Genomic DNA, 13,795 nt, shown 5'->3' on the forward strand with positions numbered 1-13,795 from the left:
TTCCACGCAGATGATTCCACAGTAGTAATTCCAAGAATACTTCAGTGCAGAGTAGAAGTTACAGTAGAAACTGGTTCTTCAGACATATTTCATTCCTTATCTTGTTGGCAGTTTCCTTGTCCATGTCTCTTAATTCTTTATTTCATTCTAATCTTGGCTGGGCCATTTCTATCCTTAGTATAAATCTTCAGATGCTTTGAAAATCAAACATTCATATGCATAATCTAAACTACATATCATTTTTAGTGAAAGGAAGATTTCCAAATTCTTTTAATAAATTCACTCGCTATCTAGAAAAACTTTAACAAATACATTGGCAAAAGATCTTAAGAATTTTGAATGATAACATTTATGGTAGATAATGGAACAGGAAAAATAGCATTGCTCACATAGGCATGTTTCCAAAGGTGTTTGCATCAGGCAAGATCCTGCTACCACATCCCATACTGTTTTAAAAAAGTTCTACAGTCCTAAGGAGAGCAGCTTTTGCAGGGAAGACATGGGGAAACAGCAGTGGGTGGGCATGTTTATCAAAAAGGAAAGTATGCATGAAAGAAAGTGTGTTCTGCTCAGGCAGAAATACATTTGGAGGCAAGCCATAATATGTAATGCTGAGTTAAAGCAACAACAACAACAAAAGATTTCATTTATTCAAAATAATATTCAATCAGCTCTAAAGTGCCTTGCCATTTGTTCTTTTCATGACAACTCCATCCCGAAAAATTATAAAAGGAGACCAAGTTTCAGAAAAACAACTGGATGAGCATAGCTTCCCATCCCACATCCATCTGGAACATGTTAACGTATTCATTAAAGCAGACTGCAACACTTTTCTCAACCACTCAAGCCATTTCCCCCAAATTTTGCCAGTGAAGAATTCTGGCTGTCAACAGAGTAGGTTTTAGTTCACTGAACAAGCTTACTAATGGGTTATACTGGATTTTATAAAAATGTATATCCTTAATCAGTCCTAAGATATTTTGCCAATACATTTTCACCCTCCTATGTCTCCACCATGTGTGAAGATGGATGGCATCCACTCAATGATATCTTCCACAATTCCCAGACAGCATACATTTTTGTTAATTTGGGAGGTTTAAGTTTTCTAGAAGTCTTCTCTCAAAAATATGTGTAAAGAATAGCTATGATGAAACTTGCATATAATAATTCCAATGTTCTTCCAACTTGAGCATCTCCAGAACTCTTTCCCACCACCTGATTATATATCACTTCCTTTTATTATCAGTAGAATCCATGCATTTAGATAACAGGCTCCTATAAAAATTCATATTCATCACCAAATGTTCAAACTCAGTTAACAGCTTGGTAGTTTAATCTTAGTACTGTAAATAAATTTCTGTGTTTAAGGTACTAAAGAAGGAGGGTTTTTTTCATCAGTTGAGGAAAGACCAATTGGTCTTTGTTTAGTTTCATGAAAGAAGCTCTGCTACAACGTGACAAAACACAGACACAAAGAGTGGGAGAGGGAGCCAAACTAAACTAAACAACCCTAAAAGTTCAGTATATCATCTGATCTTATTCCAGATAGGGTTGCATGCCAAATAGAATGCAACATTTTCCCAATGGCTTTATTAACCTGCATTATTGAAATAAAGTAAATACCCAAGTATTTGGATTTGGAAAATGTGGGGGGGGGGCAAACATATGGATGGTGTCCCAGTGGCTAAAAGACAGCTCCAACCTCGCGGTATTAAAGGCAGAACTCAAAGACTTGAGGCTCAGATCCAGTGTCAATTACTTCATCTCCATCACTCAGCTGATCTGAATGAAACCCTGCCCCAACCCAGGTTGGAATTCCAAGCTTGGATTGGCCAAAAGCAGAACTATTGGCGTTCTTGAAAGTGGCTTGGATCCAAAGGATCCTAAGCTGTCCTTGTCTCCTGAGGGGAAATGTAGACATGCTTCTGAAGATAAAGTATCCAGGCTCCTGAAGTATGGTCTAGTTTGAGTATAAGGGTTACCAGTGACAGTGTGGTGTAGTGGTTAAGAGCGGTAGACTTGTAATCTGGGGAATCGGGTTCGTGTCTCCGCTCCGCCACATGCAGCTACTGGGTGACCTTGGGCTAGTCACACTTCTCTGAAGTCTCTCAGCCCCACCCACCTCACAGGGTGTCTGTTGTGGGGGAGGATGGGAAAGGAGAATGTTAGCCACTTTGAGACTCCTTCGGGTAGTGATAAAGCGGGATATCGAATCCAAACTCTTTTTCTTCTTCTACCAACCTTTCTGGGCCAGTGGCTACATTTGGAATTCTGATAAAGTGCTGTGGGTGCCAGTCACAATGTGACGTGGGGGTGGGGGCATGGCATAACACAACCTGGCCGTTACTTCTAAAAAAGGAGAAAGTGAAAGGACCACAAATTGGAGCAGGCAACCCCCTCCATCAGTGGGGAGAACAGACTTACATCAACCACCACCAAAAGGGGGGGGGGAGACTTACAAACTAGGAAAAGTAAGCAATCTTTTAAATCAACCAATCTATCCAATGACAATTAGCAGGTCTACCATGACCTCTGCATTGATTATAAGCTACTACAATTTTGGTCAATTCTGCCCAATTATCTTGTATTTTTGTCTGTGTTCTGTAAAAAAAGGAAAGATATAATACTGTATGTTGGTTTTATTTACCTAAGCATTTCCCATTCTGTAAAGAACCAACCACAATTCTTTCTGCAACCCAATAATGGCTGTTAATAATTTAACTAGCTTATAAAACAGCAAGTTCAATTTATTCCTTTTAGATAGACTTAGACAAAGATATTTGAGTCACATTGGATGACTGGGAAATGATAATAATAATAATAATAATAATAATAATAATAATAATAATAATAATAATTTTGTATCCCACCGTCCCCGGCTGAGGCCAGGCTCAGAGCGGCTAACATCATAAAAATAACACAATATGCATAAAAACATACATAAATTAATTAAAATACACCTTAAAATTAATTCAGACAAGTTAAAATCTGGGCAGGTGGCAATTATTAGGTTGGAATTGAGAGTGGTTAATAATTGCCAGGACCAACTGTTTCCACTGATCATACAAGGATCTGTGAGTGGGTTGGGGGCCTCCTTTGGGCTTGTTTTATACAAAGGAAAGTAAGTCAAACTGCCTCCTGCCCAAAGGCCTAGTGCAGGGGTGGCCAACTCCCAAGAGACTGCAATCTACTCACACAGTTAAAAACTGGCAGTGATCTACCCACCTTTTTTTTAGGAAGGAGGAAGGCCCATGGGGGATCAAAGTTGAGTTTTTTTCAGGGAGGAGGTAAAATGTTGAGCTTTTTTTAAGGGGAGCCACAGTTGTTCAGCTTCTTTGGGGGGAGCCAATGATCTACCAGTGATCTACCGCAGATGTGCAGTGATCTACCTGTTGGATGTGCCTGGCCTAGTGGAATGTTGGTATGCAAGAGTTAATTGTCCAAAGGATGTTATGCTCTGTCACTGAGCATATGCGAGACTCTGAACATGGAACAGCTCCATCTTGCAGTCCCTGCAGAAAGATGTCAAATCCCACAGGGCCCTGATCTCTTGTAGGAGAGCATTCTACCAGGCCGGGGCCAGGGCTGAAAAAGCCCTGGCTTGAGTTGAAGCCAGTCTAATCTTCCTGGGGCCCGGGATCTTCAAGGTGGTGCTGTTAGCAGACCATAAGGTCCTCCGTGGGGCATACCAGATGAGACGGGTCCCGTAGGTACGAGGGTCCTAGGCCGTATAGGACGTATATAAAGAAGCTGTAAATAATGTTTAGCTTGCTAGTTCTCATCAGGTATGTTGTTCTTGGTACCATTACTGGTTGGTTTGAGTTGGACCAGTGCAGGCTAGGGAAGCCCAATGGGAGGTTCAGATGAATCAATCAAAACCTTTGGGGCTTGTGCAAGTTGTCCACTAAACTGAATAAAACCAGAAAGATCTGAAAAGTGAGTCTTGTGCACCCAGTTATAGAGTCCTTTTCATTATCAAAGAGAAAATCAACTACCAGACTTTTAGAAGACATTTGAAGGCAGCCCTGTTTAGGGAGGCTTTTAATGTTTAATAGATTATTGTATTTTATTTTTCTGTTGGTAGCTGCCCAGAGTGGCTGGGGAAACCCAGCCAGGTAGGCAGGGTATAAATAATAAATTGTTGTTGTTGTTGTTGTTGTTGTTTAGTTGTTTAGTTGTGTCCGACTCTTCGTGACCCCATGGACCATAGCACGCCAGGCACTCCTGTCTTCCACGGCCTCCCGCAGTTTGGTCAAACTCATGTTTGTAGCTTCAAGGCAGTGATCCCCCTTCATGGATCACTGCCTTGTCGTGGCGAAGGGACTTAAATAACTTAGAGAAGTTATGTTTTGACCAAATGTGATCCACCTGGAGAAGGAACCGGCAAGCCACTCCAGTATCCCTGCCAAGAAAACTCCATGGACAAAGACAACAGGCATTATTATTATTATTATTATTATTATTATTATTATTATTATATCATGTGACCAGGGACACGATAAATCCCAGTATGATGTGAGGTTAGGGAGCGCCCTTAACTCAACATTAAAGCACTTACTTTGAAGACATTACGTCCCAGGTTTAACCCTTGACATCACCTGTTGAAAAGGATGGGAGGAGCATCTACCTGAATCTCAAAAGAGTCACCACCAGCAAGAGTAGACAACACTGGAACAAATGGGCCAGTGGTCTGATGGTGTAAGCCAGCGCCATATGATGTAATTGCTTCCAAACCAGCTATGACTGAATTAAATACGTGTTTACAAACTGACAAATGGCAACAGTAACAACTAAACTGCACTAAACTATTTTTAAGAATCAAGCCTAGTGGTTACTACACAAGTTCTTTATTAATTGAATGTACATGCATACATGTGGTAAACTGCAAGAATGACCCTGTGAAAGTGTTTTGAGGTGGTAAGGTGTATAATGTGATTGGGTTCTATTAACATTTCCATGCAGATTAAAATATGTATGTGTTGACTTCTGTCAGTTGCAAGTTTGGGGGGGGGGGGGAGTATGACAAAAATCACTCTTCAAAGTAAGTCAAAGACCCTTTTCATATAACTGCAACTGCTGCGTTTTGGCACCTTGAATGGTGATAAAACTTAAGCTTAGGCAGTCACCTCCAATACCAGGGGCTGGGCCCATGTGTCAGAGCACTTTGGCACACATGTTCATGATCTGACTTTACCCTTTGCTCATTTTGGATACAAATACTTTAGTGAACCTGTTAAAAGTTTGGTCCCCATGTGGGTCACCTCTGTGAGGATGAAATACACGAGTCGTCACATGGTGAGAGAGCTATTGGAACTGGCTAGTAATTTCAACTCACACTGACAAATCTCTGTATTTCTCTTTCTTTTTCGCCTACAGGAGGATGCGTCAGACTGTGGTGGGGTCTCTGGATTGAGCCCATCACTATGGTCTATGGTAGGAATTCAGCTTATCCTGCTCTGGCTGTTATCTGGCAGCAGACACTGCCAGTTATGACCCTGTTAAAACCAAAACCTGCATAATAAATCAAGATCCTGCCAAAATGTTAGCCCACCATTTCATTTGGAAAAGGAGGGTCCGTCTGCTCAGACCGCAGATCAATGGCAATGCCCATTACTTGATATATTCTTTGGGAAAGACTCTGAAGGCACCCATCGTGACTGCATGTTGGCGTGTCAGATCTGTAAACGTGTGTGAATGCTGCATCATCTAGGCCATTGGAACTGAATTCTCTATGTGCTTTATTGAAGAATTGCGGTTTCTGTGCTTTTGAAGACTTTTCTGTAAAAAGGGCTCCCCTTTAAAAGGTTATGACATGGTTTCGGTTAATTTGACCCGAGTTTTCAATTGTGTTGCACTCTTTTTTGTTTAACATGAATGCTTTGTAAGGGGGAGAAGGAAACCCGGCCATTTCCTTAGCACTCTTATTTAGCGTACTGATGTTTTAATGTCTGCTTTCAATATCACTTGTGTCCACAATGCAAAATAGACTTTGATCCAGAGTTGGTTCAGACTGGCTAGAAGACCTCTACAGAGATTCAACACTACTTAAAATGCCTTATGACGAATTATTCCCCCCAGCCATAATTAGTCTAAAGGGGTGGCCAGGTTGAGTAGGCTCATGAAATGAATACAATTTTTTAAAAGGCAAAAATGAAACAACATAATGTCTAAGTAGAAGGGTTATTGAGAATGTCATCCTTTGGCAGAAAATGTGGTTTTCATCCCAAATTTGGTGTCTGTTTCCTCATTGCACAGTTATTGATGTCCACATCACAGTTCTTGTTCTCAGAACAATGACTTACTGCTAGCCAAGTCCTCCAAAATGTTCAGACACAAAGTTTGTGAATAAAAATTTCTTTGTGAATATTGAACGTTGGTTTCCAAGGGTATTTTGCATGATGTTGAAGCTGCTACTTTTGCTGTTTCTTTCAGTTTGGTTTTTCCCCTTTATTCTTTTGATGGTAGAGTATAGGTTTTGGGATTTTTTGTTTTTGTTTCTTTGAAAAGGTAACCGAGTGATTTTTGTTGTTGTGTGAGATACCAAATATTGCAATGTGATGCAATTTGATCTTAAGTTATATATTGTTAAACAGATATCTGAATATACTGTGCAATGTAAAAGTGGAAAGGAGGTATGGTACATTTATCTGTCTGCACTAATAAGGAAAAGATGGGTTTTATGCAGGTGAAAACACCTAACATTCTATCTACAGGTGTTTTAAATAAATGAAATCAAATTACAGGCATTTAGATTTGAAGAGCATGTATGCTCAGATTTGTATCTGGTAGATTCTTGTTTGTTTCCATTGCAGTTAGTACCTACCTATTAGTACCTATAAAGCATTTACCTTTTTATTATTTTATAGTTAAAATGTGCTGAATTCAACTAAAACTGTGCTGAATTTTACTAAAACAGTAGCAAAACCTGAACAAATGGGGAGCCTTGAATCTATATGTATGTTCAATGATACTTGATTGTCAATAATAAAAAATACTGTTTTTTATACAAACCTGGTGATGAATCGGATAGGTGAAGGAAAATAACAGTAAAGAATATTGTAGATGCAGGATAAAATCATAGCTGCCAAGTTATCCCTTTTTTTAAGGGAAATTCCCTTATGCTTAATAGGCTTCCTCGCGAGAAAAGGGAAAACTTGGCAGCTATGGATAAAATATGTTCTCACCCTCATATATTTCAGAACTAACCAGTATTGCAAGACAGCTAAACCAATGAATGTTTAACTTTATTGATATTGTAGAAATCTGCTAACAGCTGCAGTGTGGTATTTACTTTGTATAAGAAACCCCACTTTTAAAAAAAAGTAATAAAAAGCTGTTAAATGACTCTCATCTAATGTTGAGTCCAAACGTCTATGAAAATTATTGGGAATGCATTTATATGCAATGTCAGGTGGGTTTTTTTTCAAACTTTATATGGATTTAAAGTTTCTGGTTTTAGTCTTGTCCAACATTGAATTATTTTCTTCTTAAGTACCCTCGCTTCTAGCTTTACTATGAAAATCAGAGATTATAGAAGAGCAACATAATGAGGACAGTTCTTTAACAGCTTGTTTGCAAAGTCATGTATGTGGTTGTAAATAAAAGAACAGTTTCAATGGATTTGTAGGAAGCAGTTGTGTAATCCTAAGGAAACATGAAAATGGTGGAAAGAAAATAACTCAGGAGAGTCTCATTCTGCTGCACTTTTGTTGCCTTTACCCAATTATCATCAGAGCCAGAATGATTAGCTTATCTCGACTAATATTCTCTTTATGAAGAAGACACTCATGAGGCAGCAAAAGTTTGTTTGGCAAGTATTCATTTGCATCTTAGTTTCAAACACTAAAAAAAAAAAAACAACCAACAGGTGGCAGTTAAGTATTGTGTTTTCTTTATTTTTTTCCCCTGAAATGTATTAGGAGTAAAATTGCAACGTTGTTGGACTGAACTCGGCTTCATCTTGCTAGGAGCTGATTGTGCCTTGGATGGTTAGACTAGTGGGAAGAGCTGCCTGCATCTTATGAATTCCTCTGCTGGATCAGGCCATTTGTCCATCTGCTTCAGCATTCTGCCTAACAATGGCTGGGCACAGGTATTTAAGAGAACTTGACCAGAGCACGAGGGATACAACAATCCCTCTTGTTAATTCCCAAGATTTTTATAGTGAAAAATCATCTCAGCCTAGCATCGGAAAGTCCCCTAAAAGGACCCCCAAATAAACCCCCTATTTAGGTACAATCTCTTAGGGTGCTGAGACAATTGGCTGGGATAACGTCAGCATGAGTTTAAAAATGGTGCAGAATGAGCCACCAACTGACCAGCAGATAGCTGTCAAAAAAAAGGCAAAAGAGAGTGTGGCCTTGAAAAGAGAGAGAGAGGGGATTTAGTGCATTTCATAACATCCCATAACACTATGTTGACACAAGCAAGTGTTCGCATATGAACATTAAATGCAGCCTTAGTGAATATAGAGGGTCATTTATCAATAGGTTATAGCCTGATAGTAACCACTGGGTAAGACAATTGGTAAATGTAATTGTGTTAAGTATAGAGAAGAATTTTAGCAAAGGTTGTGTTTACACTGGGAGTTTATTCTGGGATTTCTATTCAGTGTTCACTCACTTTTTATGGTAGATCCAGGTGTTCACAATCAGCCCTTTGCGTTCTGGTATTTCTGTATTATTCTCCCACCTTTTTTCCAGTCCTGCTTTAGAGCAAACATTTCTATTACTTCAAACATACGTGCAATGTCAGCTGCTGGTGTGGACCAACGAAACACTACAGAGGTTTTTCAGGGCTACTGTGAATTTCATTAGAAGCCACAACATCCTGCTGGTATTGCCTCTAACTGTTTCCTGTTCAGCAAAACTGGAACATTCATTGTTCCTTAATTAATCACCTCTTGTTCCCTGCAAAGGGGACAGATTAATCAGTGGCTTTCTCTCATTATTCTTATCTTTTTAATTACATAATAAAGAAGAAAAGAAATGAAAGAAGCTGCTTATAAACTCGCTGAACTAATTGAAGAGAAACCCATCCGTAATGCCATGGCTGCACTGAACAGGAAGCAAGTAGAGGCAGAAACTTCTAACTAATGCTGCAGGGAACTTCTCCAGAAAGGGATCTTAGTCATGGAAATTGGTCTTGGAGGATAATCTAGTGGTGGCATTTCTAGCTGATTGCGGGAAAAGAAGGCTTCGGCAGCTGTGGAAGCAACCAACAATTTTTAACTCATCAGAAACCTGTTGGAAATTCTCTCTACTACTTGTTAAGATAACCCAGGCAACTGGCTTGCTTGCACAGTGCTTAAATGTAATTTGCTTCATGCTCTGTGGAGAATAGGAGAATCCTGACAAACATATCTGAGAAATTAGAATAGAAGAACTGGACATTAGAATCGAATAGAATGAATAGAATAGAATAGAATAGAATAGAATAGAATAGAATAACAAACAGGAGCAAGCACCTTTTTACTGTCAAACACATTCATATGTGTACACGGTCCAGGAAAGAGCTAGTTCTTTGTATTAAAACGATGTTTAAAAGAATGTCCACTATGTCTTAGGCAGGGGTCAGCAAACTTTTTCAGCAGGGGGTCAGTCCACTGTCCCTCAGACCTTGCGGTGGTGGTGGACTATATTGGGGGGGGGATGAACAAATTTCTATGCCTCAGAAATAACCCAGAGATGCATTTTAAATAAAAGCACACATTAAAGGACACATTCTACTCATGTAAAAACAAACTGATTCCTGGCTAGTCCATGGACTGGATTTAGAAGGCGATTGGGCTGGATCCAGCCCCCTTAGTTTGCCTACCCATGTCTTAGAGGTCCATCAATGACCTTCTGTAAGTGAAGCACCTCTAGCCTATCGAAGCTTTTCTCTCTAGCAGACTTGTGTGGCTCTCATGTGACAACACAGCCAAGGGCCAGTCAGCCCAGCTGGAAAGGAGGCAGAAGCTCAGGTGTCTGGGTGAGGCCTGTTTCCTTTGTCACCTATTGTAACACTCCTGGCAAAATTTTGACATCAGCGAAAAGAAGCAAAGCTTTCACTTTGGCCCTGAACGTATTTTTCATAACGTTCAGTTGCTGGATTTTGACTGGTGGTTTGCAGAAAACATTTAATGTCTCTCACAGTATGAATAGTGGAAGGACAGCTCTTCGAAGTAATTTATGTGCTAAATGGGTGTAACTTGCAAATAGTCCTTGCACTATAAGACTTGGCTATTGCACTCTGGTCCTGCTCTGGGGCTTCTCATAGGCATCTGTCTGGCCACTGTGAGAATAGGATGTTGGACTAGATGGGCCTGATCCAGCCGACTCTTCTTATGTTCTTAACAATCCCTTTTTATAGTAATTGGCTTGGGAAGTGCAGGTTATAATATATATATTGTAAAAGTGGAAAATGAAAAAGTTTATATATGTTTGAAAATATTTAGCTGTACCAAGGGATATGGAGAAGCCCTTAGAACTGTTTTCATTTCTGCAGTAACCATTAAGCCCCGCTGCATTAACCAACAACAAATGAGTCAAGGCATTCCAGTTTTGCCCTGTTTTAAAAAAAGGAAAAGCGAGAACAGCTCACAGATTGAATGGTTTAGCTGCTACCCCCCTGTACCCCCATTAGAACAACCAGCATTACTGCCAAAACACTGAGTGTGGTCCATATTTGTACCAGGTTTTCAACATGACATATACTTCACGGGTTTGACTGAGGAATATTTTTTTTTAGGTCTTGTACCTTTAAATACTTTAGTACGATCTCTTTATGTGTTTCTAACGCGTGAGGCTTTATTGCTTAAATTTGACGAGGAAAACAGTGTTGCTGCCGTTTGTAAGTTTTCGTATACTATTCCTTTTACTGACTTTAAGCACTGGCCTTACTGCATTCAAAGAGGCAGTATCCCGTTTTTAAGTGACCTTTGCAACCCAAGTGTTACTTGCTGTTTTAAACTTTGCAGTATCTTTGAAAGGACACGGAGATCTCTCATTCCATTCTGCATGGAAGCTTAGAAAAATTAGGCTCAGCTTGAATGTTTCCAGAAGCCTGCTTTTACATGTTCCTTATACTTTAAAGGGGTGTGGAGATGCACTGCAGGCCCCCACCCCAACATTGTGAGCATGATTAGCCACACACCTGAAAATCCCTGCAGTGTCTGCAGTAGGGAAACCCATGGACTCAAACTCTGATTGTACAGAGGTCTACCTGCATCAGATTCCCCACTCAACCTGTGGGTCAGGCTAGTGAATGTGCACTAGGTCTGGGGCAGAGCCTGCATCTGGGTCCTGGACCCCTTAGATGCGCTGAGCCCACCTTTCACATAAATCACACGTGAATGCATCTTGTTTTGGTGTTATTGCTGCTTCTCTGTGCTCAACTCCCATGTTGTGTCAGTACTTTCCACACCGGTGGGCTTGCAAAACTGGTGTTTGGAAGTACCATCGTCATCCAGGCAATTCATCTGATCTGGAACTTCAGACATTATCAGTGGCGCAATGTGGAAGGTGACCACAGAGTGGTGACAAAACAGGTAGGAAAGGAAATGTTTTAACTGAGCCATCTTGCAATGTCCAACCAAACTAGGACACCCAAAGAGTGATAACACCATTGCTCAGAGTCCTCTGTTGTATTTGAAATATCTACACACACACACACACACACACACACACACACACACGAGGCAACTGAATCACATGCTTAATACAAAGTTTACCGTGATTTCCAGACCTGTAACACTGGCCAAGGTTCTGGGTTGCTAGTTTGTTTTGTTTTCTTTCATACCGCAATGTTAATATTGTTAATATCAGCTGTAGACTATTGTAAAAAAAACAAAAAAAAACCGTTCAAAGAGTGTCCACAGTTTCAGAAGTTGGCTGCTGCCTGCTATCAGCAATTTGGTTATCTATCACTTTATGTGTTCTATTTGACAGAAGTCAAATCTTGGAGAAGTATTTATTTTGCTGAAAAGAAAGTGCTGCCATCTCACTAAAAATGCTAACTGAATTTGCAATTCAGATCTAACAGAGCTATCCAATTGTCTTAAGCTTTATGGGATATCATGCTTAGGGAGCTATTTTTATTGAAATGTTGAATATACAGTCTAGCAAAGCAAAACAAAAACGATGGAGGGAAATGCTCTGGACAGATAGAACTTTTCTCCCTTTTATTGTGTTCTCTTGACACTTTTGTGAATTTGAGAAGCCTGGAATAAGGAACAAATGCAAAACATTTTGTAAAAAATTGTACAATACTGTTATAAAAAAATTTATAATCCTGAAATGGTTGTGTTTAATTATTGTGGAATAAACAGTATATTCAGAATAAAAGTTTATCATTTGAAATCAAGTACTGTTCTTGTGTTCCTTTTATTTTTATTTAAAAAAATGGGTCCAGTCAGTATAGATAATGAATGGCCATTATCAGAATTCCTACACATTAAAATTGAGGTGTCATATACACAAAGAGCACACAAAAATCAGCCAAAAGCTGAGCAGGTCGAAAGTGATCATTTTTATCCATACTGAATTCAATCAATCAATCAATCAATAACCTTTATTAGGCATGACAAATTCAGAAGCTTCAGAACAAAATTATGAATAAAACATTCGCATTATAAGCTTCATGAAATAAAATACATATTAATTGAATTAGTATTTTAGAACAGTATATCAATTTTCAATTAGCATCCCCTGGTCCTCTCCACAGTGGCCCAATCTCTCTGCGTAAACCGAGCACAAAAACTCAGCCACCACTAAAGTAACTCCATCATTATTATCTGACAATAACCCCTGAATAGTTGGCATTGCTGCGATCGATGCATCCACCTGCAAAGCATCCAGCAATCGTCTTCTCGCATTAATACCGTAATTACAGGAAAAGAAAATGTGGTCCAATGTATCTGGTTCATTCTTCCCATACTGAATTGTGGTGTTGGTGTGAGTTTCCTTCCTTTGGATCCGTCTCCTGATAGGCGCTGGGGGCTTATGCCCCCGGCACCTATCAGGAAGGGGCACTCAGGTGATGATTCCCCCATCGGAGCCCCAGGGGAGCCTCTGCCGTCCTGCAATGCGGCCACACCAAAGGGGATTGTTCTCTTATAATGGCAATGGTGCCTACCTGATAGGTGCCAGAACTGAGTTTCAGCTGAAAAATGAAAGTTGTGATTGGTCATATCTACAGTGCAATCAGAAGTACCTCACAGAGTAGATTAGACCGAGTCTATGGCAGTGAAGCAGAAGAAATATTGCAGGAGACTTAATCAGATTCCAAATTGTGGGAATCCTGGAATTATGTGGCCATTTTGTGGCGGGGAGGGGGGGGAAGGGAAGAATATACAGAAATCGAGCTTATTCCATTGGGACTCAAGAAGAGGCTTCAGGATGCAGTCAGGCTTGACTGCCCATGTGCTGATAATATACTGCTACCGAGCCCTATACGCTTCACTTTCTTTTCTGCCTGATCAGACGTCTTAAAAAAAATGTTTTCATTAATTTTTGGAAAGGGAAAAACAAACAAGATCAGACATTAAAGTGTGAGAGAGGCACAAAACTGAAGCTGACCTCGTGTATTGAAGCACATTTAGAGATTTATTTTTAGTGTAAGAGAGAGCTGTCAAAACATCCCATGGTGTGCTGGGAACTGCTGCTTACCTAACCTCCTGGCAGCTGAGTCTCTGCAAGCACACCAGAAGAGCCAGCCTGGCACTCTTCCTAGTGCATAGGCCAAACTTCCTGCTGCTTTGCCCCTCCTCCTCCTCCTGGTAAGCAAATGCAGCGTCTGAGCTGTCAGGAGGTCA

General features: G+C 40.1%; 1 protein-coding gene across 3 annotated transcripts in view; it reads left to right on the forward strand.

The window, feature by feature from the left end:
- CACNA2D1 (calcium voltage-gated channel auxiliary subunit alpha2delta 1) overlaps positions 1-12,345 on the forward strand; it is a 412,878-nt gene extending 400,533 nt beyond the window's left edge. For all 3 annotated transcript variants that reach the window (XM_035127294.2, XM_035127296.2, XM_060279497.1), the window contains one exon: positions 5,377-12,345. In XM_035127294.2, the coding sequence (XP_034983185.1) occupies positions 5,377-5,493 (117 nt within the window). In that variant the 3' untranslated portion in view covers positions 5,494-12,345. The remainder of the gene's footprint in view (positions 1-5,376) is intronic.
- The last annotated feature ends 1,450 nt before the right edge of the window (positions 12,346-13,795 follow it).

Source organism: Zootoca vivipara, chromosome 10 (genome assembly GCF_963506605.1).
Source record: "Zootoca vivipara chromosome 10, rZooViv1.1, whole genome shotgun sequence".
Lineage (NCBI taxonomy): Eukaryota > Metazoa > Chordata > Lepidosauria > Squamata > Lacertidae > Zootoca > Zootoca vivipara.